Source organism: Panthera tigris, chromosome E1, assembly GCF_018350195.1.
Source record: "Panthera tigris isolate Pti1 chromosome E1, P.tigris_Pti1_mat1.1, whole genome shotgun sequence".
NCBI classification, from domain to species: domain Eukaryota; kingdom Metazoa; phylum Chordata; class Mammalia; order Carnivora; family Felidae; genus Panthera; species Panthera tigris.
In genome coordinates this window covers 39,431,831-39,459,289 of record NC_056673.1, presented here as the reverse complement: position 1 = coordinate 39,459,289, position 27,459 = coordinate 39,431,831, and the positions used below count along the sequence as shown (strand labels likewise).

Here is a 27,459-nt window from a genome sequence, read left to right as displayed (position 1 = left end):
CCTTCTGGTATCCTGGAAATGTCAGATATCTTGACTGGGGTGAGGGTTACATAGGTACATGTGTTTGCCAAAACTGCATTTCAATATATATAAATTTCATCTCAACTGAAAAAATTTGGAGGAACAAAAAGAATAGGTACTTAACAATTATGGAGTTATTGGGGACCAAGATGGATCAGCTGGAGACCTTACACTGCCATTAAATTTTACTACTTTTATAAAGTGAAAGATATGCAGGTTGTTTATGCCTTGACAATTCCATGTAGAAGTGACACGTTACAGGAGTGCCTGGGTGGCTCAGTCGGTTGGGTGTCTGACTTCGGCTCAGGTCATGATCTCACAGTCGGTGAGTTGGAGCCCCGCGTTAGGCTCTGTGCTGACAGCTCAGAGCCTGGAGCCTGCTTCGGATTCTGTGTCTCCCTCTCTTTCTGCCCCTCCCCTGCTCATGCTCTGTCTCTCTTTGTCTCAAAAATAGATAAAAACATTAAAAAAAAAAAAAAAGAAGTGACGGGTTACTATTTTTCCCTACAGCAAGGACTAAGACTCAAAGGAGTTACAGGTCTAGATGAAGACAATACAGCTAGTTAGTAACAACACTGGAACTGGAATAAAATGTAACCATTATGACCACCAGGACATTGCTCTTTGTCCTCTGCTAACCTTCCTTGCCCTTTAGCTTTCAATTGTTTTGTAAGCAATTATGTGTCAAAACAGAAACCTCTACTGAGCCAAAGGCTTATATTTTTAGCAAACATTTACTGAAGGCCTATTATATTATGTCCCAAGTGCTGAGGATAAGAAGAAGACAAATAAGATATACCTATCTTAAAAGAGACATTTTCTGGGGTGCCTGGATGGCTCAGTCAGTTGAGCATCTGACTTCGGCTCAGGTCATGATCTCACGGTGTTCTGTGGGTTCAAGCCCCAGGTTGGGCTTTGTGCTGACAGCTTCGGATTCTCCGTCTCCCTCTCTCTCTATTCCTCCCCCACTAGTGCTTGCTCTCTCTCTCTCTCTCTCTCTCTCTCTCTCCAAAATAAAATAAACATTAAAAAATATATATTCAAAAAAGAGACATTTTCCAAAAAGGGAAAAAAGACCAAGAAACATAAAAATACTGAAACCTTTAAAAGGGATGTAACACATGTGACAGTGGAGGTATGTGCAAATGCTGTGGGAAAAGCCCCATCTCAGCATGAGGCAGTTGAGTGGCACTTCATCTGTCTTAACATGTGGGTTTGTGGGGGGCGGGGTACAGAAGAACAGTAGACCAAGGAAACACCACCTACAAAGCTTGAAGGAAGGTTGCAGTTTGGGGTTTGTGAGACAAATTATCAGGAAATTAGCCTAGAAGGGTAAATTGGCACCAGAGTGAAAGGGGTCGTATTTGTCAAGGCAGGAAGTTTGGATTTCAGAGGTGGAGACTGACAAAAAAATAGATCTGTATTTTACATCAGCAAGTGTGGCAGCAGTAAGTGGATGTTCTGAGGTAAGGTCATATTACAAGAAGAAACAATGATGCCATTGTATCATGACCTTTAATGGCATCTGTTTATTTTTCTCTATTCCCAATGTTCCCTTCTTTTGAGGATGATATGCCATAAAAATGAATTCTGGGAAATTTCAATATTCTAAGATGGGAACTAAGGCTATTGATTGTCATACAACAGTATCTAATTAATCAAGCCCCAAATAAATAGTCCTGCATGTTTGTGCTCTCTCTCTCTCTCTCTCTCTCTCTGTCTCTCTCTCTTTCTCTGTCTCTGTCTCTCTCTCTCTCTCTATATATATATATATCCCATAACCAGAAATCAACATTTTACAAATAGAAACTAGGTCAATATAAACTTATTTTTACTTGCAGTTACTTTATTTTTTCAAGTTTATTTGAGAGAGAGAGAGAGAGAGAGCATGAGCAGGGGAGGGGCAGAGAAAGACGCAGAGAGTGAGAATCCCAAGCAGGTTCTGTGTGGTCAGCACAGAGCCCAATGTGGGGCTCAAACTCATGAACCGTGAAATCATGACCTGAGCTGAAATCAAGAGTTGGACACTTAACCAGCTGAGCCACCCAGGGCACCCCCCTGCAGTTACTTTAAAAGAAAGGCACATTGCTGCATTTTAATTAACTGAAACCAATGACAGACAACCAAGACATGGGTTCTCTTCAAAGACATTTTTCCTTTGACTCATTAGGTTACTGTGGAAATCAGAATTTTCCTTCAGAGATCTGTATTTTTCAACTATGTTTTTGAATCCCTGCTCATGTCCTCTGCAGAACAGCATCATCATGCCATCAGCACTCTAAGAACGTTTAGCATTAAGTGTTGAAATGTAAAGAGAATCCCTAAAATCAAACCCAACTCTGCTCAATGAATAATAAACCCTAAGAGTCCATGACCATATCACCTTGAAGGTGTCCCATCTTATCTGATCTCAGAAGCTAAGCAATGTCGTGCCTGGTTAGTACTTGGATGGGAGAATAATATATCCTAAGACACTATTTAAATCCATCTATTTAAGATCTCTTGGTTTGTTTTTGGTTTTGGTCTTTCCATTATCAGCTACCTAGTGTTCACAGTTAGAAAAAAAAATTAAGTTTATTTTGGATCATGAAAATTTTCACTTTGTCAGGACAGTGGGGTTTTTTCCTATAAAAATCTTAACGATTCTGGAGGCAATTTGCTCTGCACACCTTTGAAAATGAAATAAATGCCACAATTACGCCAAGCAAAGTGAAAGAGATTATGCTCCGTAACGGAGATGAAATTCAAGACAGAATCCAAAAAATCTCAAACCCCTATCCATCCGGTATTGCAGCAGGGGTTTCACCCAATGGAACCACTGATCTGGAACTCACATTATAAAATTTTATTCCTCTGTTCCAGTATTTTAAATTTTTATGAAATTGTGACCTTAAAAAATAAGTAAATAAGGGGCGCCTGGGTGGCTCAGTTGGCTAAGTGACTGACTTTGGCTCATGTCATGATCTCGAGACTCATGAGTTGGAGCCCTGTGTTGGGTTCTGTGCTGACAGCTCAGAGCCTGGAGCCTGCTTCAGATTCTGTGTCTCCCTCGCTCTCTCTGCCCCTCCCCCACTCATACTCTGTCTCTGTCTCTCAGAAATAAATAAAAGTTAAAAACTAAAAAAAAAAAAAAAGAAAGGAAATAAGAGAAAACAGATTCCATCTCAGAAGTAAACCTTCTGTAGCTCCCTTGCCCCTATTCTGAAGTGTAACCAATGAGGGTTTAGTTTCCTAAGAGATTAAAAGATTGTAACTTAGAGATTTTATTTCACTCTTATTATAGATACAGGTAAAAAAAAGTATATCTCTCATCTAAAAATGAGTCATAGGAGGGACACCTGGGTGGCTCAGTCAGTTGGGCGTCCGACTTCGGCTCAGGTTATGATCTCGAGACTCGTGAGTTTGAGCCCCACATCGGGCTCTGCTGACAGCTCAGAGCCTAGAGTCTGCTTCCAATTCTGTGTCTCCTTCCCTCTCCCCCTCCCCCACTCACATTCTGTCTCTCTCTCTCAAAAATAAATATTTAAAAATTTTTTTAAATAAATAAAAATTAGGCATAGGAAATGTGGAGAAAGCAAGGAAATTTCCAGAAATCATAGATCACAACTCCAGATCTTGATAACCAATTTGTCTTTTGGCCTGGAGGGCACAGATCATACCCATCTGTTACATAAAGTGACTTTTCAATGTGTACACAGGTAGACATGGTTCACACACACACACACACACATACACACACACACACACTTTAAACCCAGTACACACCTCACCCCTCCACCATCTGAGCACAGCAAGGCCATAAAAAGCGTTGAAAAGACTGCTAACTACAGGGAACATTTTTATGATGGTGGCACAAACAAATAAATGGCATTTAATGAGATGTAATATGAATTTTAAGAGGATACATAAACAATTTCCAGTGCCCAGGATCAAAATGTGTGGGAATATTGTTTTCGTTATTTGTAATGAGTTGTACCTATAATTACCGAGGGGCCACATTTTCTCCATCTTTCCAAAGTCTGCCAAACGGACAGCGCTTCCTAAGAAGATTTTATTCTGGACCAAGCATTTTATCCTATTGGCATATGGAAACAGTGTCCTTTTTTAGTAACCTGAAGTTATGCCTCTTTTATGAAGCATAAAACTCTTCCTCAGCAAACAAACAACCCTGATGAGTGTTCATATGACAACTGCCACCAACAGTGATAAAGAAAACATCCGGTCTGTTCCATAAATACCCATTTGGGGGACTGTATAAAAGTCTCAGGAGGGAAGGAGACCTCGGCAGCCAGTCAGCCGGAGTTTTGCAACTAGTCTCGGTTCTTCGCTCGATAGGATGACTTCGGACTGCTCCCCTACGTGCTGCTCCTCTGAATCCTGTGCCACAGCTTCCGACTGTGTGTTCGCTTCACCCTGTTCCATGGAAACCACTCACCTCCCCAGCGCCCAAGCCACCTCCAGAGGTCAGACCCCTAGCTTCCTTTCTGGGTCTCGCTTGGCAACCGGCTGTGTCACACCGTGCTACTTGGCTGGGAATGGTCACATTCCGTGCTTGGTGGGGAGCGGTGCTTGGTGTGAGGATGGGATGTTCAACAGCAACGAGAAGGAGACGATGCAGTTCCTGAACGACAGACTCGCCAACTACCTGGAGAAGGTGCGAGGCCTGGAGGAGATGAACGCGGAGCTGGAGTGCAGGATCCGAGAACAGTGTGAAGGGGAGGTCCCCCTGGTGTGCCCCGATTACCAGTCTTACTTTGACACCATTGAAGATCTCCAGCAAAAGGTCTGGTGTCTCATTGCCCTAATGTTCCGCCCTTCCAATCTGGGATTTGCTCCATCTTTATACTAAAAGAGGCTGTTCTATGGAAGTCCCCCCAGGGAAAGGGGACTTTTCAGGAGGTAATGTGACCCAGAGGAAAGGGTGGTGGGCCGAAATCAGGAAACGTCAGCATTAGCCCTGGGGATGCCAGTAATCCCTGACGGCCATAATAAGCTCTCTCATGTCCAGACTTTTACCTTCATCGTCCAGAGAGTAAGGAAAAACTGTATTACACCCAAAGTTAATTCTGTATGCAACACTGGATGTTTATATTTATATTTTAACATAGATATTGAAATGTCATCATTTTAATCACATAATTTCACCCTAGGAATCATTTTCTTACAGATGAATTTTTATTTTCATGGAGTGGGGATAGAGTCATAATACAAACCACTTATGGAGAAAAATCAGAGTTCAACTGTCAAGGAATATTGCAAAATGTCGTAGGCCATTGAAAAACTAACCTTTTTTATCTATTTCTTTTATAAATTGGTCCTGCTTGTCTCTTCATGAAGTGACATGGCTAATAAGAGAAGTAGGCTGAAAACTATTTTATACTTTCTTATAAAGACTTTTAAAAGATAAATAATGGCATAGTTGTTAAATGAATAGATATTTAGGTTTCTTTCAAAGGGCCATCTATTACATATAACGACCTTCCTTCCCAGATCTTGTGCACAAAGGCAGAGAATTCTAGACTTGCTGTTCAGCTTGACAACTGCAAACTGGCTGCCGATGACTTTAGGTCAAAGTAAGTTGAATGAACTTGAGAGTAACTTATGACTGCCTCTCTCTCACTCTCTCTCTCGCTCTCTCTGTCTCTCACACACACACATGTGCGTGTGCACACACCACAAATATTCTCTCTATAAGCTTTTTTAAAGCTAAGAATGCTCACAAAACTCACATTTATTATTTGGGATGTGGCTTCCTTGAGTCCTCTTGTCACCCCCCAGCATCCCCAGCACTGTCTCCAGCCAAGTAAGCATTGGCTGTATCTCTTTTGCCGTGAAAGGTACGAGTCTGAACTGTCTCTTCGCCAGCTGCTGGAGACGGACATTGGCGGCCTGCGTGGGATCCTGGGTGAGTTGACTCTGTGCAAAGCCGATCTGGAGGCCCACGTGGAGTCTCTGAAGGACGATCTCCTTTGCCTTAAGAAAAACCACGAAGAGGTGAGGAAAGTGGCAAAAATGCTGAACAAATGTGGAAGGGACAAAGTCAGACTGATACAGTCCGTGCTGTGTACCTAAATCGAACTTGGGCAGATACCGCTCATGCTGGAACAAAAGTACTCAGGGCACTAATGCTGTTGGGCCTGATCATGGCAGCATGTCATGTCTCTGGATGTACATGTGAAATGGCCCTGGCCAGTGCCACATGGATGAACCAAACTGGCCACCTGTCATTGCTGTCTGGAGGGGGTAACTCCCACAAACAGCCTTCCTTGGAGGATTTATGGCTCACCTAACTCTAACCTATAAGGTTTGAAAATCTGGATTATTGATAAACACAGGGTGTGAAGGCCATTTCAAAAAGGGGATAACATCTTATGCAATATTTGGGCCAAATTTTTAAAATATTCTGTACCTATAAACTTTTTAAAATCATAAAATATGAAGTATCTGATTATCTCACATCAATGAGGCTAAAAGGTGAAAAGCTGAAAGATGTAATATAGTATATTTCCCCTTTGAGCATTGGTTGATGATAATAATAGCATTTATTGAGACCTTCCTATGTGCCAAGGGCTTTCATAAGTGCTTTCTATAAACATTAACTCGTATCTCTCACAATAAGTCTCTGGGAAAGGTAAAATTATTATACCCATTTGCAGATGCAGACACTGAGCTACGAAAAGAGATTGCAACCCAAGCAACTGAATCTAAATCCCTCTAGATTTTTTACACTTTTACTCACTTATCCCCCAAAACAGAAATACGACGCCCTTGGGATGTCAAAGTGAATCCCCCTCCCCCCCCCCACCCACCCTGTCACACTCTTGACTCCATTCCCCCATTCAGGAGGTCAACTTGCTTCGCGGACAGCTGGGTGACCGACTCAGCGTGGAGCTGGACACTGCCCCCACCGTCGACCTCAACAGGGTCCTGGATGAGATGCGCTGTCAGTATGAAACGGTGCTCGCCAACAACCGCAGAGACGTGGAAGAATGGTTCGCTGTTCAGGTCAGTTCCTGGAGCAGGAAGGTGACAGGCTTCCAGATGTCTGTCTTACTTGGGTCCTCTGATCACACCTGTGTTTCAGACAGAGGAGCTGAATCAGCAGCAGCTGTGCAGCACGGAGCAGCTGCAGGACTGCCAGACAGAGATCCTGGAACTGAAACGCACAGCCAACGCTCTGGAAATTGAGCTCCAAGCACAGCAAAGCCTGGTATGCCACTCACATACTGAGGAGTCAGGCCCCGAGATGCCATCCCCTCTTCCAAACCCCGAGGAGAGAGCCCCACAGTTCATGTGGCAGAAAGTCTCCATTTCCAACATGCAAGGAGTATATTTCCTTGCCTTTCCTAAATACCGCTGTTTACCGAGCTAGAGGCAGAAGCGATAGGTCAACAGCTTGTACTGTCCCAACGGGATGCCCTGACCGTCCCTTCTGGGCTTGAGTGTGATCCTGCAGCACCTTCCAGAGACAGGGAGAGAGGGGAAGAGCAGGAGCAGAATGAGAACAGAACCTCTGAGCCAAAGGCACTCGAGCATTCCAGTGGGTTTTGAAGCTCTTTTTTTTTTAATCTTTATTTATTTCTGAGACAGAGAGAGACAGAGAATGAGTGGGGGAGGGGCAGAGAGAGAGGGAGACACAGAATCGGAAGCAGGCTCCAGGCTCTGAGCTGTCAGCACAGAGCCCGATGTGGGGCTCGAATTCACAAACCGTGAGATTGTGACCTGAGCCGAAGTCGGTCACTCAACCGACTGAGCCACCCAGGCGCCCCTGAAGCTCTTTTGATTCGGGCCAGGTTGCCAAGCTCACCATCATAGAAAACAATGGTATTCAAACTCTGCATTCTACCACTATCCTAAACTTTCCCAGGATCCACATCTCAACTGGACCCTTCACTGAACCCCTCCCCCCGACCCCCACCAAGCAACGAGGATACCGTGCACTGAAGATAACACTAGCCAGTTCCAGTCAAACACCCCTGTCCATGCCACGTTAGGCCCTATGGAGACTAGGTGAATGACAGCTGTGCATTCATCTTGCGAGAGCCTTACTTTATGGGATAAATCCCTTTACTAAGCCCGTTATACAGATGAGGAAGACTGAGATTCAGATTAAGTTGCAGGGATCATGCAGTTTTTAAGAGGCAAAAGTGGAAGCTGGATCCAGCTGGTTCAATCCCAGAGCCTCTTAACTCTCACTATATGGCTCCTCCTGCCTCAAGTCGATACCCAACTTCAGTATACTGAAGGTTGCAGCGGGCTTGGTGGTGTTAGTAATAACTCTTACCTAGCTTTTAAAGTTTTTTTTTTTTTTTCAGGAACTCTTCAAAATCCTTTACACATATCACTCATTTAATCCTCACAACCCTCCTAGGAGATAGGTACTTTGCATTGCCCACTTGTTATAGAATAAAACTAAGGCTCAGAGAAGCTAAGTAATTTTCAGAATGTCACTAGGCTACACTAGGGTAGAGCAAGGCTTTGGAAACAGGCACTCTGATCCCAGGGATTATGTTATACAGCCCTCCTGAATACACTTCTTCTGCAGACAGAATCTCTGGAATGCACTGTGGCGGAGACTGAGGACCAGTACAGCGCGCAGCTGGCCCAGATGCAGTGCCTGATCGATAACGTGGAGAACCAGCTGGCGGAGATCCGCTGTGACCTGGAGCGGCAGAACCAGGAGTACGAGGTGTTGCTGGACACAAAGGCCCGGCTGGAGTGTGAGATCAACACGTACCGGGGTCTCCTTGAGAGTGAGGACAGCAGGCAAGTTCCACACGTTTATTCTCAAAATCCCCCAAGTCACAAAGAGGCTCTTGTAGGAGAATCCTGTTTCCCCAAGATCTGCCCAAGGTCAAACCTCTCTAATGTGTTAAAGGATCTCCTTACAAGAGTAAAAAAAAAAAAAAACAAACAAACAAAAAAACAACCATGACTGAGGCTAATCACACGATATTAGAAGTGTTCACAAAGTATTCTAAGTTCTAAAGCAGAATAAGTATCACACATAAAATTCCATGCTGGAGATCTCCCTTGGCTCCTGCCTCCCACCAAATGCATAAGAGGACATTTGCAAAGTGAAGTAAATACATATGGTTGTATTGAGCTGGCACCGCTGCAATGGGCATGAAGCGACAATGCTGGGTCCAGGCATAAAATAGGCTTAAGTCAAATGTTATTCTGCAAAGAGCGTTCAAAGAGTGGCAGATTTGGGCACGATCTTTTCTGAGTTGAAATGTTATCCAGCTTTCCCCTGTTGAACTTAGTTCAAATTTCTCCACAGGCTTCCCTGTCACCCATGTTCTACCACAAGCACGTCAGACAACACTTGCGAGCCATACTCCACGTATGTGATATGCACGCTCGAAAACTGCTGTGTGTGAATGCTAAACCCCCAGCGCGGCGGATGGAGGCTTCAAAGCCAGCAGTGTCCTGGAAAGGAGATGGGGGCTTCAGTCAGAGACATCCAAACTTGAAAGTCAAGAAGGGTTTTCCATCCTGGGGAGCCTGGGTGGCTCAGTCGGTTGAGTGTCCCACTCTTGGTTTTGGCTCAGGTCATGATCCCAGGGTCGTGGGATTGAGCCCAAGTCAATCTCTCTGCACTGAGCGTGGAGCCTGCTTGAGATTCTCTCTCTCTCCCTCTGCCCCTCTTCCCCTCTTGCTAATACTCTCTCTCTCTCTCTCTCTCTCTCTCTCTCAAATAAAATTTTAAAAAAGGGTTTCTATCCTGAACTTGTCCTCTAAACATCCTCAGTACATTTCTGCTTTATCATTTCCTCTCCTGCCAGCTTATTTGTGATATTCTAGGAGTCTATAAAGCTTTCTTGCTAATCTCCAAATAAAATGTGTTTCATTTTTTTTAGCATGGTAAATATAAACTTGTGGCTTATTACTGCAGATGTAATAACCATGTGATGCCAAGGTAATTGCCTAAACCCATGCCGACAGTTTGATTTTGCACAAACCAAAGCTGAAAATAGTTTTTTAACTCCTCAAATACAAACAGATTAACTAATCAATGCAAAATGTCATATATCTTGGAAGACAGTTGGAAATTTAGGAATAAATTTTATTTTATTTGTAATTACAAAAGTTGAAGATTCCATTTTTTTTTTTTCAATTTGGCACACAAAAGGGGAAAAAAATCAGTTATAATTCCACACCCGAAATATCCATTCTCAGTATTTTGGGAACTTACAGTTTTCTTTCTTACAATAGGTTTCTCCATATAGTGGTAATCATATTTACATATGCACATAGTTGAGTAACGTATTTTTTTACTATGTCATGTAAGCATTTTCAATCCTAATAAACATATAAGATTGTCTTGTGACCATTATGTTAGCAGCTGCATAAAATACCATAAGGTACATAGGTCTGTTATTGAACACTGGGGTATAAGAATAATTATTCACAGGGGTGCCTGGGTGGCTCAGTCGGTGGAGCGTCCGACTTCGGCTCAGGTCATGATCTCACTGTTCATGAGTTCGAGCCCCGCGTCAGGCTCTGTGCTGACAGCTCAGATCCTGGAGCCTGCTTCGGATTCTGTGTCTCCCTTTCTTTCTGCTCCTCCCCTTCTTGCACTCTGTCTCTCTCTCTCTCAAAAATAAATAAACATTAAAATTAAAAAAAAAAAGAAGAATTATTCACATACATTTAAAAAGCAAAACAGAGGGGCGCCCGGATGGCTCAGTACAGCTCAGAGCCTAGAGCCTGCTTCAGATTCTGTGTCTCCTTCTCTTCCTGCCCCTACCCCACTTGCGCGTGCTCTCTCTCTCTCTCTCTCTCTCTCAAAGATAAATAAACATTAAAAAATTTTTTTTAGTAAATAAATAAAAAAGCAAAACAGAGAACTCCACTTCCAGAAGATGAAATAGATGTACATTTCCTTGTTCCTCTTCCTAAGTTTGGCTAAAAACCCTAGAAATTACACATAAAACAAATACAGCATGAAGGAGATCTTTATGGTGCATATCTTGAGTTGTGTATCATGAATGCTGAGGTAGTTACATGAATCTACATATGTGAAAGAAATATACACATCATACACACACACATACATTGTGTATATATATATATACATATACATATATCATACACACACACATACATTGTGTATATGTATATGTGTATATATATATATATATATATATACACATTGTATCCATGTCATATATATATATATATATACACACACATTGTATCCATGTCAACTTCTTGACTTTACAATTGCTGAGAAAGATATAACCACTATAACCACAGGAGAAAGCTAGATACATGGGACCTCTCTGCACCATCTTTGCAACTTCCTATGGGTCTGTAATTGTTTCAAAATGCAAATGTTCTTTTAAAAAACACATAGTAGCTTTTAACCCAGAAGTTTCCACCGTATCAATCTCTGCCATCCACCCAACCTCAGACTTTCCCACGGTTTCTTCTCTGCCTTGGTCAAGATTATGGCAAAGCAAATATTCAGCATCTGTAATAATTCCCAATGAGCTATATCCAATTTTCTCTCAGAAAAATGCACGTGACTACCTTCTCTCGATCTATAACATTTTGTATGGATTCACTAATCTATTTTTATTTTCTGAGTTAAAAATATTTCCAGTTTGGCTTAATGCAAAATCAAAGTGGAACTGAAGTAGGAAAATATCCTTAAGATAGAATAACCGCTTTGGGGACTCTCATGTTACTTTTAGCCTTTCATAACTGTTTTTAGTTTTGGCATAGTATTGCACTAAATATTATGTTAAAGACATAGGCTAATTCTAGATCTGACCTCTTCTTGGGTTAGCCTGCCTGTTCTAAATGGTGTTAGGGTGGGAGGACTCCAGCTTCTTTTTTTTTTTTTTTTTTACCATAGTACACTTTCACTGGCCAAATGGTCTTTCCTTTCTACTTCCCAACAATGATAAAAACTTCTAAAATCCTAGGGGCATTAAATTATGTCTACTTTGCAGTAGTGTAATAGATTTATATTTGCATGGCAAAAAATATGTGTTTAAATCTGGTTATTGGAAAAGTATAGACCAAAATTATCATTGATACAAATCTGGATCACTGTGCGCTCTATAGTTAACCAAACACCCCACAGCAAAGTAATTGCTAATGATGATGATAAATAGACACATTAAGAGTGAATTATGCACAAAGAGCAAAGATTTCCATCACTGAAAACTGTGACATCCCAAAACAGCCCTCAGAAGCCTTCCTCTAGGGGCACCTCAGTGGCTCAGTCTGTTAAGCATCTGACTCCTGGTTTCAGTTCAGGTCATAACATAATCTCATGGTTTCATGAGTTTGAGCCCGGAGGCAGGCTCTGCGCTGACAGCGCAGAGCCTGCTTGGGATTCTCGGTCTCCCTCCCTCCCTGCCCCTCCCCCACTCATGCTGTCTCTGTGTCTCTCAGGATAAATGAACTTAAAAAAAAGCCTTCCTCCAAACTGTAGGAATTCCATCTTTTTCCATGTGGGCATATGCAGTAGGCATTCCCCTGGGTTGTCAAACACTGAAAAATGGCCACTGTACTTTTGGATAAAACAGTAAGGCCTTTCTCGGTAAAATCTAGTAGAATCCTAATTTTAGTTAATAATGCAACATCTTCATAGCTTTAATAATGCACTAAATAAGATGCCTGTATTTTTAGCACCTAGTGTTGCATAAAAAGTAAAATCTAAAATATAACGTATCATGGGGTGCCTGGGTGGCTCAGTCGGTTAAGCGTCTGACTTCAGCTCAGGTTATGATCTCGTAGTTTGTGAGCTCGAGCCCCGAATCGTGCTCTGTGCTGACAGCTCAGAGCCTGGAGTCTGTTTCAAATTCTGTGTCTCCCTCTCTCTCTGCCCCTCCCCCATTCATGTACTGTCTTTCTCTCTCTCTCAAAAATAAACATTAAAAAATATTTTTTAAATAATAAAAATATAAAATAAAATATAATGCATCAGTCATCTGTAAGAACCAGCACAAAACTTTGCATTCTAGGTTCTGAGTACAGCCCACCATGAGGACACTCAGGCAAAACAATGGCCTCAAAATTTGCCTGCTCTAAATGCAAGAAGCATTCATGACTTGAGGACACAGGCTCCTCATTGTATCTATTTAGTATTTACAATTCATGGGTTCCTTGCTGGCCCCACAGAGGCCATATTCCCTCCCTATATCTCAGCTACTTATCTCAGGCTGGACCTAAAGCCCACCCTTCCTCTCCCCTGCACTGCCCCTTTCCCAGAAGGCTCCAGCCAGGACAATGCTGTGAAGGGAACTCCTCTCTATCACTCTCAGACTTGCTCTTCCAGCATCTGGAACATGCTGCCTCCCCGGTCTCTTGAACTAAAGATTAAAGCCCTGGTTACACCTTTCCTAACTGCAAGGGGACAGGAAAGAGTAAGCTTCCCATGTGCCCCCAAGGAGAGGAGAATCAAATATGGGTGAGCCCTGGATTCTCTCCCAGAGCAGCCTTGAAACACCTAGATGGAGAAAAATGGAGGGAACCCCAACAATAAATACGCCCTGGAGAAACAAAGCAAGGAGAGCTTGGAGCATGGCAAGGAATACAGTTTGGTTAGAGTGTATGCAGGGGGTACGGGAGTCATGGGATGTGAAGTACAGTCAGCTGGATCAAGACTATGGTAAGTCTTGATTGCCTGGCAATGAAGAATTTGTACTTTGCTCTTAGGAAGCGCTGGGTATTTCTGCACCGGAAAATGGTGTTATGTTAAGGCAGACAAAGAGGGTCTTCAAGATAGGCTACGTCATATCATGCTTATAGGTTAGCCAGATTTCGCAAAGTCAACAAATGAGCTGGTGGTAGCAAAATGATGGTAACAGATAGATACCCACTGCTGTCTCAAAAAAATGGGTAATGAAGGAAAGACACTGCCTTCAAAGCCAAAGTGGCTACATAGCTAGGAGTTAGACAATATTAAGATCTGTAACAAACATGCTTACAGGGAAAGGTAAATTGGTCAAGTAGTAAAGAAGATGTGCAAGATGCAAGAAAAGGGTACATAATTGATGAAATGTGGTCCTGAAGGAAACAAAGAGAAATCAGCTCCAGAGCACAAATAAAGCAGTCAGCCATGTAACGAAGGAAAATCACTGCTTGAGATACACAAGAAGAGAAGTGATAAGATGGAGAAAAGAGTACAAAAACAAAGATATAACAAAAATAGTTGTCTAACTCTTTTTTTAAAAAAAATTAATGTTTATTTATCTATCTTGAGAGAGAGAGAGAGAGAGCATGTGCGAACAGGGGAGGGGCAAAGAGAGAGGGAGGGAGAGAAAGAATCCCAAACAAGCTCTGGGCTGCCCGTGAAGAGCCCGACTGGGGGCTCGAACTCACAAACGGTGAGATTATGACCTGAGCCGAAATCAAGAGTCAACGCTTAGCCGACTGAGCCACCCAGGTGCCCCATGTCAAACTCTTCTTCTGATTCTGAAAGTGATACAGCCAATTTGTGGGATGTGTACAAAAACATAAAGAAGAAAATAACTCTCATCAGTAATTATAAAATGCAAAGAAGTCCACTCTTAACATTTAGATATCTTTCCTTCCAGTCCTTTTTACATGTTTTTAAAAATTATTACTATTTCAAATGCTGCTATTTTGTGAAGCAAAATTTGTCCATTTTTTTGTGGTTTCTTGATTTTGAGTCACCGTTATAAAGGCCCTCCTCCACTCTTCATTTGTAAAAGAATTCTCTTATGCTTTCTCTTAGCACATTTATGACTTCCATTTTTCACAAGTGAAATTACAAATGACCCATTTGTAATTCAAGTACATGAATAAAGTAGAAAGCATTCATAGAGCTACACAGCTCTATCAAATCTTAACTTTCTATGTTAACCACACTTCACTGGGATTTCATTTTCATACAAGAAAACGTATCAATGGTGGAAAGCATGTAGTTCCATGAAACTTGAAAACCATACACAGTCATGTAATCATCCAGATCGAGACATAGACTAGAACATCGAGATGTGAAATATCGACCTTGAGAGTTCCTTCATGCTCCTTCCCAGTCAGCTCACCTCCCTCATGAGGAGACAACCACTATTCTGATACCTGACACTGTAGAAGAGTTTGGCCTGTTCTTAAAGTTAATATAAATGTAATCATACTGTTTGTACCCTTTTGTGCCTAAATTCTTCAGGTTGATATATATTTTTTTAATGTTTATTATTTTTGAGAGAGAGAGAGCGCAGAAGAGAGAGAGAGAGAGAGAGAGAGAGAGAGAGAGAGAGAGAGAGAGAGAGAGAACGAGTGGGGGAGGGGCAGAGAGAGAGGGAGACACAGAATCTGAAGCACGCTCCCTGCTGACAGCTCAGAGCCTGACACGGGGCTCAAACCCATGAACCACGAGATCATGACCTGAGCTGAAGTCAGACACTTAACCAACTGAGCCACCCAGACGACCCAGGTTGACATGTTTTTGAAGTTCATCCATGTCATTGTGAATACCAATAGTTCATTCTTTTTGTTGTCAAGTTACTAACCTATTCTATGAATATACCACAGTCTGTTGATCCATTGTGTTGTTTGTGAACATTTGGCTTGTTTCCATTTTGGTGCCATTAAGAATAAAACTGCTAGAAGCATTTTTATGCAAGTCTTTTTGTGTACATATGCACTCATTTCTCTCGGGCATAGAACTAGTCATGATACTGCTGTGTCAAAAGGAAGGTCCTTTATATCCCAAGTGGATATTTTCCCCCAGCCAGTGGCTTGCCCTTTCTCTTTCTTAGTGGTATATTTTGGTCAGTAAAAGACTTTAACTATGATGAAGTCAAATTCATTGTTTTATGTTTAGTGCTCTCCACGTGCTAGAAGTCTTTGTCTGAACAAGGTTATGAAGATCTTCTTCCATGTTGCCTTCTAAAAGTTCCATACCTGTAACCTTCACATTTAATTATTTAATCCATCTTGAATTAATTTTTATATAGAGTGTGAGGTAAAGCTCAAGATGTATCGATCTCTGCTGTATGCAATTATCTAATTGATCGGCAACATTTATTGAAAAGGCTATCCTTTTCTCATGGACTTACTTCGGAAACATTGTCAAAAATCAAGTGACCATATGTATGTGAGACTATTTCTAGAATCTTTATTCTATTTCACTGATCCACTTGCCAACCCTTATGCCAATATCACACTGTCTGATTACAGTAGCAGTATAGTAACTTGTATGAATTTATACTCACACCAGCAATAAATGAGAGGCTGTATACAGTACATTTGTTACCAAACTGTGATTTTTTTTTCAGTATGATAGGGAGAAAGATAAAATAAAATCTCAGTGTAGTTTAAATTTACATTTCTTCTTTATGAGTGACATTGAGCATTTTTTCTAAGGTTCTTTGTAAATTAAGTGCCTGTTGTATTTTCTTTCTGGTCACTGTCTATGGCGTTATTGCAAATATACCTTCCCAGTTTGTCATCTGTCTTCCAATTTTATAGGTTGTGTTTTGTACCAATGTAAAAGTTATCTGATGTTGTCAGATTTATAAGTTTTTATGGTTTCTTTATTTCGGTCATTATTAGAAAGGCCTTCTGTCTTCAACTTTATAAAAAGAATTCTCATATTTTTAGCACAATTATGATTTCATTTTTCACATTTGAATCTTTGATCAATTTGCAATATGTCTTACTAGGAAGGATGAGTCATTATCCCAACATTTCCTGCCCTGCCTTCTACCTCAAGTGATACAGAATTGTCCCCAAACTACATATGATAGTCTATCTTTCCCCCACTAGTTTTAAATGTCACATTTATCATACACTAAATTCCAGTCTGTTTGGAAGTCTATTTTAGACCTCTTATTCTATTCTATTGATCTGACTATTCATGCATCAATACTATAGTATTTTGATTAGTGAGTCTTTAAAATAGGAAGAACTAGTCTCTCTGGGGCTTCCTCTTATAGAAGTTTCCTGGCTATTCAAATTTGATTAACTTTTCTCATAAAACTTCAGAATTATCTTGCCTGGTTAAAAAAAATCACATTTTTGAGATTGGGAGGATCTCAATAAGTTTAGTGGGATCTAAGTTAAATTAATGTGGAGATAATTGACATTTTTATAGTGATGGATATAGTATTTCAGTCCAAGAACATGATTTTTCTTTCCATTTATTCTAGTTTTCTGTCCTTCAATGTATTTTAATATTTTATTCATGTAGTCTATCTTTCTAACTAAATTTATTCCTGTGCGTTTTATATTTGGTGGCACTATTGTAAATTAATGTTTTTTCCTTACCTTATGTGATATGCAGAATAATGCGGCCCCAAAGATGTTCATATCCTAACCCTCAACTCTTGAATATGTTGGGCTACATGACAAAGGGGAAGTAAGGCCACTAAGCAGCTGACCTTAAAATAGGAAGATTATCCTAGATGATATGAGTGGGCCCAATATAATCACAAGGGCCTTAAGGGTGGAAGAGGGAAGCAGAAGAGTCAGTGTCAGAGTGATGCCGCATGAGAAAGACTCCCCACTGCTGGCTTTGAAGACAGAAAGAGACCAGGAGCTAAGGAGCCTGTGCAGCCTCTAGAAGCTAGAAAAGGCAAGATAATTGTTCCCTCCTAGAGCCTCCATAAAGGAACAGGAACAAAAAAGTTTCTTTCTTTTTTTAAATTTTTATTTGAGAGAGAGAGAGAGCACGAGCAGGAGAGAGGGGAAAGAGGAGGACAGAGAGAGAGAGAGAGAGAGAGGGAGAGAGAGAGAGAGGGAGAGAGAAAGAAAATCCTAACCCTGATGCAGGGCTCAATCCCACGACTCTGGGATCATCACCTGAGCCTAAATCAAGAGAGTCGGACGCTCAACCAAATGAGCCACCTAGGCACCCCAAAAATAACTTTCTTAAGAAAACACTGAGAAAGTATTCCTGAGAATGAAAAACACACACCTTTCAACAGATCATGTTTAAACAGCAAATATAAACCAACCCCAAGACAAATTGTTAGCTAATGTAATTCCACAAGCAAACACTGAGCACAAAAAAATGTCATAAAACGTGGGTTTTGGAAAACCAAAACGTAACCAGCTTCTTTTTCAGGAAATTTATTGTTAGCAATCCAACCCTACCTGGCAAGCTGAAACAGGAATCTAGCAATCATCTTTAAAAAGGGTCTTATTTAAAACTCACATTTTAACCCATACTCACAACGTCTGAACAATGAAAATGGAAAATCAGTTGGGCAGAACAAAATAAAATACTGATTTCTGAGTTCACCAATAATTATTAGATATTAATAGTTTCCCTTTTCTAGAGAAGAAAGGAAAAGAAGGATGAACTCATTCCTGATCAAGCTTTAGGCCAGGTGGAGAGGTCAACAAGGATTTAATGAACTTCATATACTCACACTTGCTTAATAATGGATGCTGGTAGAACTGTGATGGCATTTCCTTTTGAAGATTTCATGTGAAGCTCTGTATCCAATGACAGGTAGTGGTTGTGATGGGTAATAACTTAGTAACAGCCTAAATGCACATTTTTATGAGACAAGTAACTCTTCTCAGGCAAGTAAAAAGCAGACTAATGAGATGTTCCTATGGGATTTGATATAAACAGTAGAAAGGAAAACATCCTTCCAGCCATGACCCCACCTACAGCAAAGGCTATATAAGCACTTCAAAGAGGAAATAGTCAAGGAGCTTGGAATTCAGACTTAGTCGAGGTTGCTTGAGCTTTCGATCTGGACCACAGATTTTGAAATAAACCAAAACTGGGTACACACCATGGATACCAAAGGCTGTACAACAACTATTTCTTCTTCCACGCCACACCAAAGATGCTCTAGGATTACAAATTTTAGGACCATCTTTCCCAACACCAGCTGCCAATATGGTGGTCTCAAAGCCAACAGCTGCCACCCTACTCCTTGCTTTTATCTCACACCCATCTGCTTGATTAACAACTTCGGTGCCTGTCCCCCTCTGGATGACTGCGACTGGTGTGGTGAAGGTATCAACAGTAAAGAGAAAGAGACCATGCAAATTTTGAACGAGCGCCTTGCTAACTACCTGGAGAAGGTGCGGATCTTGGAACAAGAGAACACTGAACTGGAGTGCAAAATCCAGAAGGAGTGTAACAAAGAGCTTTGTGTCGTATGTCCTGACTACAGGTCCTACTACGCTACCATTGAAGAGCTCCAGCAGAAGGTAAGATTCTTAGGAATGTGTATAATCAAGTTGTGTAATGACACTCTCCAAGCAATAGCCATGTGCTAAACCTTAATATTTGTAGTTCATTTTATGTTGGAAAAAAAATATTTTGTAGAATAAGAAAATCTCTTGAATGAAATTGTCATCTGGAGGCAATATTCAGAGTTGTATACTTACTCATCTTCCAGAGATAGGTTCTGCTGTTATAACCAGATAGCTTCGGTCCCAAATGTGTTAACAACCTATTGCTGCCATTTCTTTTCTTTCTTTCTTTCTTTCTTTCTTTCTTTCTTTCTTTCTTTCTTTCTTTCTTTCTTTCTCTCTTTCTTTCTTTCTTTCTTTCTTTTCTTTCTTTCTCTTTCTTTCTTCCTTTCTTTCTCTTTTTCTTTGTCTTTTTTAACTTTTTAATGTTTATTTATTTCTGAGAGAGAGATAGAGTGTAAGCAGGGGAGGGGCAGAGAGAGAGAGGGAGACACAGAATCCGAAGCAGGTTCCAGGCTCTGAGCTGTCAGCACAGAACCCAACGCGGGGCTCAAACCCATGAACCGCGAGATCATCACCTGAGCCGAAGTCGGATGCTTAACCGACTGAGCCACCCAGGCGCCCCAATTGCTGCCATTTCTTTAACAAAAATTAGAAACAAAAACAGGGACCTGAGAAAAAGTATTTTGTTTTAAGAAGTGCCTAAACAGTTTACTTTTTATCCAGTGTGCTACCATTACCACTCTTTTCCCCTCTTGTGCTCATTTCGTCACCTCCAAATTGTTTCCACGGTTTCTTGCAACATCAAACCTGTTTCCTGATCAGAGTGATGTACTGCAGCTACACATGCCAGATTTACTCCACTTTATTTGTTCAAAAAGTGTTTACTGAGCACCCCCAACAAACACCAGACATTGCTCTGGGCTCTGGGAAAATAACAGTGAGCTAAAAAGTCCTTGCCTGCATGGTGGCTACATTCCAGAGGATGCAAATTGAGGATGGATTTTATATTTTGGCAGGAAAACATATGCAAGGTTTTTATTGGAGTAGTTTCTGCTGATTTTTTAGGAAAATAACAAAAAAAATCTGACCTTCCAAAGCCCCCCACCCAAAGCTTCCTAAGCATAGCAATGGAAAGCCTAACGGCCCCCACCCCCACCCCCTTAATCGCCACACACACAAGCCCTTGGTTTTTAAAGAAGATCCTGGTGTTTGTCTCATTTGTGTGTACAATTTCTTAATTCTAGATCTTGTGTACCAAGGCTGAGAATTCCAGACTGGTCTCACAAATTGACAACACCAAACTGGCTGCTGATGACTTGAGAGCCAAGTAAGCCCATCCAGCACTGTCATTCACGACAGAATTTACCCTGCATCTGATGCGACACACTCCCAAGAAGCGTATCCCCAAATCTGCTAACCTTCCTTCCCCATACCATGTCAGCACCAGCCCAGAAAAGACCTTCATATCCAGTAAATGACAAAGATTAATAACCACTCACATGTATACACTACCTGTAGTTTATGAACCCATCTGACTACCTGCACAGTAATTCAGGAAAACAGGTAGGGCTGCTAATATGCAATCACCTTGTTTAAAGGTGATTGATTGATTTCCATTGGAAATCAATTCCCAGAAAACTGTGGTTGCATGGGGCTCTGTTATACCCAAAGACATACACCTAGGGCAAGACACAGCTAAAATGTGGACGCAAGTTTTCTAATTCCTAATCCATTGCACTCTCCAATTCTCCTGCATTGCCTCCAGGGGCAGGAGGAGGAAAAATTCCCTCATCTCAAAGAACAGCAATGTGGCCTCACGCTGGCAAAGCGATTAAGGGAACAGTGGTTAAGCCGTGATGTTTATCAAATGGTCTCACCTCTAAAGAGAATCAAGCCCACAACAGAAATATAATAAATGAGAGGCCCAAAGGAAAATGTGGAAGGGACTTCTGCTTGGCTCGATTTACACCATCTGCATTTTAATGCCTTTCTTTTTGTGTCTCATTTTTGCAGGTACGAAGCTGAGGTGTCCCTACGCCAGGGAGTGGAGGCAGATGCCAACGGCCTACAGCGGATCCTGAATGCCCTGAGCCTCGCCAAGGCTGACCTGGAGGCACGAGTCCAGTCTCTGAAGGAAGAGCTCCTCAGCCTTAAAAACAACCATGAAGAGGTAAGAGAAAAACCAAGAGAGTCATTACAAGCTAAGCCTCTAAAAATAGCATCCATTCCTTTGAGTTGAACTTGACAAAAGGTGTCCCCAAAGAGTAGATACTATTCTGTTTTTCAGCCCAAGAATATCTACTGCCACTACCATTGGTCCAATGGGTTTCCAATCCACTGCCTAGAACACAATCTGAAGCCTCCACTCCCCCCTCCAGATCTTCCAGACAAGGGAGCAACCCAATTTAGGGGGGAAAACCCCCCGCAGGTTTCCCATCTTTTTGTAGGCATCCCTGCACTGATTTCTGCCTCTATTGCTGTAAGTCCCTATTGGCAAAAGCCCATATTGGCATCATAGAGACTCTGGTCTCTTATTATAAACTCCACCTCCATGCTGCTTCACCATTACCCATCCTGGGAAATGATCTAAATTCCTTAAGACTCTGATCTTGCTAATTAATTCCTTCTAATGTTCCACATACTTGAACACAGAGTCACATTTGAAATAGTCTTAGGTTATTTTATAGCCTCTCAATAGTACCTATAAATCATCTATTCCTTTATTGTGAGCTACATTCAGATACCATTAAGCTAAATTATTGCTGTTAGACAAACAAGAACACAAGGGTGTCACGTGGTCACCAAGTGACTTCACATTCTTTTTCTTTCCATAGGAAATCAATTCCTTACAGAGCCAGCTTGGGGACAGACTCAACATTGAAGTGACCGCTGCCCCTTCTGTCGATCTAAACCGGGTTCTACAAGAAATGAGATGTCAGTATGAGTCCATCATGGAGACAAACCGCAGAGAAGTGGAACAGTGGTTCAACACACAGGTGAGGAGGGTAGAAAAGTCAAAACCGAATAGCTGACCCTGCATTTCCAGGCACCCTTCCATCAAAGTCATGTTTCCTTCATAATATGCATGGTCTTTGACTGTGTTTCAGATGGAGGGGCTGAACCAGCAGGTGGTGACCAGCTCTCAACAGCAGCAGTTCTGCCTGAAGGACATCACTGAGCTGAGACGCACCATGAATGCTCTAGAGATTGAACTGCAGGCCCAGCACCGAATGGTACCCAGGAAACTGACCAAGCCTAACACAGCAGTGATGGCAATCGCCCCTGACACCTGCATGTTGCAATGTTTCCCAAATTGTGTCCCTCAGAACAAAGGTTCCTCTGTTTGTTAAAGAGTCTATGGCCAAGAAAGGGCTTGTGGTCAGATAAGCCTGGGAAATGCTGGAGTAAACAAAGGTTAAACAGGGTAACTTCCTGCAGACCTTTAATAAGCTAATATACACTATGGATCTCCAAGGAGATACATGGCATTCAGCATTCCAAAACTTAATTGACTGTGGACCCCCTTTTTTAAGAGCATCTCATGGCAATAAGGATCCATGGAGTACACTTTGGGAAACACTACAAGAGCACTGTATTACATGCAAAACATTTTTCTAAACTATCAAATTTACAAAATAGTCTTATAAGGGAGGTGGCATAATTATTAAGCCAATTTTATAGATAAGGCTCAGGGAGATAAACTGATTTTCCCATGCCAAATCCAAGGTGAGTGCCACTTTGCCTATTTTAGGAATGGAGACACTGAGATCCTGAGGCATTAAGTAACTTGTTAAAAGTCACAAAAGAGATGAGCCTGAGCCAGAATTCAGTTCCAGAGCTGGAACCACTTCTGCTTCCATTGTACTGCCTCTGTGAAGTAGGGAATTATTTAAATGCTCTGAAGGGTATTTGGAAGACCTTGCCCCAAAGCTAGATTTGTCACCAGCTAGTCATGTGACCATGGGCAATTCACTTAACCTCTTGAACCTGTTTTCTCATCTCTGAAAACCGGGAAAACCATGTAAATAACAGGTTATTCTAACCTAAAATTGCATTATCCATAGACTTACAGGATGATGGATCAGGAAAGAATTGTAATCACCAAAGTTTCAACTCTCATGTTTTACATATAAAGGAAGGGATCCAGTGAGGGAATTGTTTTGTGGGTTTTTTTTTTAATGTTAATTTTGAGAGAGAGCACAAGCAAGGGAGGGGCAAAGAGAGAGGGAGAAAGTGAATCCCATGCAGGCTCCACGCTCAGCGTGGGACATGATGCCGGGCTCCATCCCAGGGCCATGAGATCATGACCTGAGCTGAAATCAAGAAGCAGGCACTTAATCAATTGAGCCACCCAGGTGCCCTGCAAGTGAAGGAATTGTTCATGGCTTAATGCTGCTAACTTCTTCTTTAAGGTAAAAATATTCTCAGAATGAAGTGCCATGGTAACAGGTTTTTAAAGCTGGACGTTTTTGTTTGTTGGTTTGTCTCATAGGTAGGAGAGTGTCGTATGATAGGTGATTAAGAAAGAGAAAGAGAAATGAGTACTTTAAGGAAAGCAAAAAAAAAAGAAAAATAAAGAGGATAAAAGGAAGCAAGCTTTAGCAGAGTAGATCATTTTGATTTGGGATTTCTTTGGTTAAGAAGTAATAAGAGGGCTTGGAGATTCATTAGTACCTGTCACAAAAAAAAATTTTTTTAAATGATACAGTTCACAAGAGACCAGGCTCCAATGAATCATCATTACAAATCTTAATTTCTTCCTCCATGGTAGAGAGATTCCCAGGAATGCATCCTGGCGGAGACAGAGGCCCGCTACACGGCCTTACTGGCCCAGATCCAGTGTCTGATTGATAATGTGGAGGCTCAGCTGGCAGAGATCAGGTGTGCCCTAGAAAGACAGAACCAAGAATATGAGATTCTGCTGGATGTCAAGTCCCAGCTGGAGTGTGAGATTGCCACATACCGCAGCCTTCTGGAGAGTTCGGATGTCGAGTAAGTAAAATAAAAACAACTATGAGAAAATATGCTGACACACATGTGTGTACTGTCTCTAGGCAATAGGGGGCATGTGCTTTGATCTTCTTGCCAGTGGTGGGAACTTTAGGTACATGATCTCAAGCTGTGCTGTTTGGAGACCTACAACTGTAACCTAGTCCAAATTTGCGGTCTTAGCTGAGCGGAGTCATTTTGAAGAGCCAGCGCACCAGGTTAATTCCTTGTATGTTGGGTTTTAAAAAGTACAAGGGAAAACAATGGTTTCCCCAAACATTCAAACATTTCTGGTGACTTACAGATTTTCCCCCACTAGATGAACTTTCATGAAATTGAGTAGGGCGACCCTGCTCCTTTTGGAGGAACAGTCTGTTCAGGCTGAAATGCCCATCTCCAGCCTCTTGTCCTTGATGCCAAGAGCAGCATGTAGATGTGTGTATTTCAGCATCTTTTTTTTTTTTAATGGAAATTGTAATGTTTTTCAATGATAAGCTAACCAACCCATAAGGGACGGGCCTAGAGCACAAGCTCTTTGAAGCAACTCAGTCCACACTAATGCCCCAGATGCAGACTTAGTTAGAACCGTTATGGAGACTTCCTTCCCCCAAATAATCAGTGGACGCTGCTCACAGAGTTCTTATAATTGGCATGTCCACATGACACTAGCACAATGTTAACAAAAGCTAGTCCCTCTGAGGAGCTCCGACGTACCAAAGTGCCTGGAATCATCCAAAAGAGATGATGCTTCTTAAAAAGAGTTCCGTTAACTGGTCCCATTCCAATTGTGTAAAATTTCATTTAAATACACCCAGAAGGCACCTAGAAGCTGCCCAATAAAGCATGAAAGACTCTTCCATAGATGGGTTTCAGGCCATCTGATAAGAAAAACACCTGATTAACTTTCTTTCTTCAGATAATAAGCCTCTCAACCTGTCCCTTATCACTGTTATCCTGTCAATCCTGTAAGCGCAGCTCCCATTATACCCGTTCTGGATGAAAAACTAAAGCTCAGGAGGGTTCCTTGACTTATCTTAGGTCACCAGCTGGTAAATGACAAGCTAGATTGCACCCGGGTCTTGAACCCCTGGAGTGGTGTTCTTCCACAGTGCTGTGGTATTGTCCACAATGGCAGCTTACAGAATCTAACGCTTCTAAGCCTAAGATGCTGCTTTACCATGCATCTGGTCTGATTCTTTTTCTTCCACCAATGATAGAACAAAACGAACAAATAAGCATTTGGAAATACTTGTTTTGAGTGACACCATGTTGAAACATTACCCACCGCTGTTGTTCTCCACAACCATCCTTACCTTCCCTCAATCACAGGCAAAATTCTGTTTTTTCTAGGCTTCCCTGTAACCCGTGTGTCACCACATGTGAGCCTTCCAGTAAGGCCAGCGCCATGGAATGCACAGCCCCGGCTTACAATACATCATCCTCAGCCTCCCGCGGATCACATGAGCTCTGCTGTACCTGCAGAGTACTGCCCCAAATACTGGTTAAAATCTGCACCATCACGCAGGAGATTAGGGATGGCAAAGTCATTTCTTCTCACGAGCACGTGCAGCCTTGCTTCATCCCCAGAATTGCCAAAGCCTAACAACCCAAGGTGATGAAAATGACCCTCATTCATGAAAGAGAGGCCAATACTTGCTCCTACCAAAAAGGCTTAAAAAGTCCCCAGTCCCTTAAGGTACTTAGTTTCTTAATAACAAACACAGTGGGTCTGCCTTGCTAGACAGAGTATCTTTTATTCTGACCCTTTCCTAAGCCTCTGCAATGTCAATGCCTGTCTCTCAGAGAAATGGGTAATGTGCATCCAAAGCAATGTCAACATGATAATCTGTGTCATTTCTTTGGAAGCACATTACCCATTTCTCTGAGAGACAGGCATTGGTTTATAAGTGCCCAGGAAGGTGCCCTACATTACTTGACTCCACAGGTGATGGGCAGATTTCTCTTTTGTTTACTCAGGTCTTGTTTACTTACATTCCTCATTAGAGCCAGTCAGACAAGTTCTAGGATTGTTTCGGCCATGAAGGTGAAAAGCTGTGAACTTCCCTTCTAAAATCCTTCCTTGGCCAAAGAAAGAACCCTTATATGGGAACACCTTGAATGGGGGAAAGATCTTTAATGTTCAGTTTCCTTGAATAGATAGATAGTCGTGAGTCCAAATCCTGTTGAACTCTGCTGTTACCCCTGCTCGCATACTTCAGTTCCACAAGGTGTTTTTGAAGATGTCTGTGTTCTCCAAAACTTTGTAACCATTAGGCTTCTCCAAATATTTTCATCAAGATTCAGGAAGGGTTGTGGAGAGTGAATCTAGAGCATTTTGAAGGAATAACGTGGATCCTTTCATTAAATGTTTGCTATTTCTCTTTCCATTCTTTAGGGAATGGGAGTTGGTTCCGACTGTTTAACAAGGGACAGGGAGCTGGAACTCTCCCATCATAACCCTGTTCTTGCCTCTCCCTGTGACTGGTGCTCATGAAAAAATAGCTTAGATTCCTCCTGCAATCCATCCATCAAAGAGAAGTGGACTTAATACCACCAACTTTGCACAATAACTTTGATTATTGAATGATTGCTGCTTGCAAGGACAACACAGTGAGAAGATACCATTTATGTACCCGCCATTACCAAAACTTCTCACAGGAGGTCCCAGAGGGTTTCAGTCAATCCCTACAAAAATTATTCGATGTTTCCAGAAGATTTAGTAAATAACGACAAACCAAATACAGAATGTGGAGTCAAAAGACCTGACGTCCTAAACTTGCCACTTAGGACCCAGGGCAAAGCATCTAGCCTCTTTCAAATTTAATTTCCTTATTTGTTAAAGGAGGACCATGGCTACTTGACAGGTTTGTAGCATAGATCAAAGGAAATTGTTTATGGCATGCTACTTGGTACACTGAAGAGCACTATGCAAATGTTATTTTTATATAAGCTTTGCTTTGAACTACAGCCCTAGACTTAATTGTGTCATTATCGCACGTCAAAATTCTTTCCCTGTCAATTTAGTGATCCAGTCATGATTTTGTAATTTTAATAGTGCTCAGCTTTCAGGGATTAAAAAAAAAAAAAAAAAAAAAAAAAGAACAGAACAAAGTCTTCCTGTGATCAAGCCTGCAATTCTATGGCATAAATCATTTTTGAAGTCTTAGGGTTTGTATCAGATATCACTTGATGGCTGGCGCCCACGACAAAGACAAAAGTATTGTTTAACTCTGGGCTCAGCAGTCACTTCCTCCAGACAAGTAGCAACTTACACTAAGCGAGTGGAATGCAGAACTCCCA

At 41.7% G+C, this 27,459-nt stretch overlaps 2 protein-coding genes and 1 long non-coding RNA gene across 5 annotated transcripts in view; 2 read left to right on the top strand and 1 right to left on the bottom strand.

Annotated features, from left to right (window-relative positions):
• Positions 1–4,357: 4,357 nt before the first annotated feature.
• Positions 4,358–9,451, top strand: KRT40 (keratin 40). Its single transcript, XM_007085821.3, has 7 exons — positions 4,358–4,804; positions 5,512–5,594; positions 5,859–6,015; positions 6,865–7,026; positions 7,106–7,231; positions 8,567–8,787; positions 9,305–9,451. Exons 1-7 carry the CDS (start codon positions 4,358–4,360, stop codon positions 9,402–9,404), a joined length of 1,296 nt encoding a protein of 431 aa, XP_007085883.2. The 3' UTR covers positions 9,405–9,451.
• Positions 5,175–27,459, bottom strand: part of LOC107179984 — a 148,824-nt gene continuing 126,539 nt past the window's right edge. For all 3 annotated transcript variants that reach the window (XR_006210983.1, XR_006210985.1, XR_006210984.1), the window contains 2 exons: positions 6,831–7,094; positions 5,175–5,994 (listed from right to left, as the gene is read on the bottom strand). This is a non-coding gene — a long non-coding RNA (uncharacterized LOC107179984). The remainder of the gene's footprint in view (positions 5,995–6,830; positions 7,095–27,459) is intronic.
• Positions 18,760–25,762, top strand: KRT39 (keratin 39). Its single transcript, XM_007085872.3, has 7 exons — positions 18,760–19,182; positions 20,415–20,497; positions 21,184–21,340; positions 22,005–22,166; positions 22,278–22,403; positions 23,942–24,162; positions 25,510–25,762. Exons 1-7 carry the CDS (start codon positions 18,760–18,762, stop codon positions 25,760–25,762), a joined length of 1,425 nt encoding a protein of 474 aa, XP_007085934.1.

Bases quoted from the DNA above. Each gene is read 5' to 3' on its own strand.
- KRT40 (XM_007085821.3), top strand. From the start codon at position 4,358: ATGACTTCGGACTGCTCCCCTACGTGCTGCTCCTCTGAATCCTGTGCC. The intron at 5,595-5,858 runs GTAAGTTGAATG...TTGCCGTGAAAG, and splicing joins GCCGATGACTTTAGGTCAAA to GTACGAGTCTGAACTGTCTC. The intron at 6,016-6,864 runs GTGAGGAAAGTG...TCCCCCATTCAG, and splicing joins TTAAGAAAAACCACGAAGAG to GAGGTCAACTTGCTTCGCGG.
- KRT39 (XM_007085872.3), top strand. From the start codon at position 18,760: ATGGATACCAAAGGCTGTACAACAACTATTTCTTCTTCCACGCCACAC. The intron at 21,341-22,004 runs GTAAGAGAAAAA...TTCTTTCCATAG, and splicing joins TTAAAAACAACCATGAAGAG to GAAATCAATTCCTTACAGAG. The intron at 24,163-25,509 runs GTAAGTAAAATA...TGTTTTTTCTAG, and splicing joins CTGGAGAGTTCGGATGTCGA to GCTTCCCTGTAACCCGTGTG.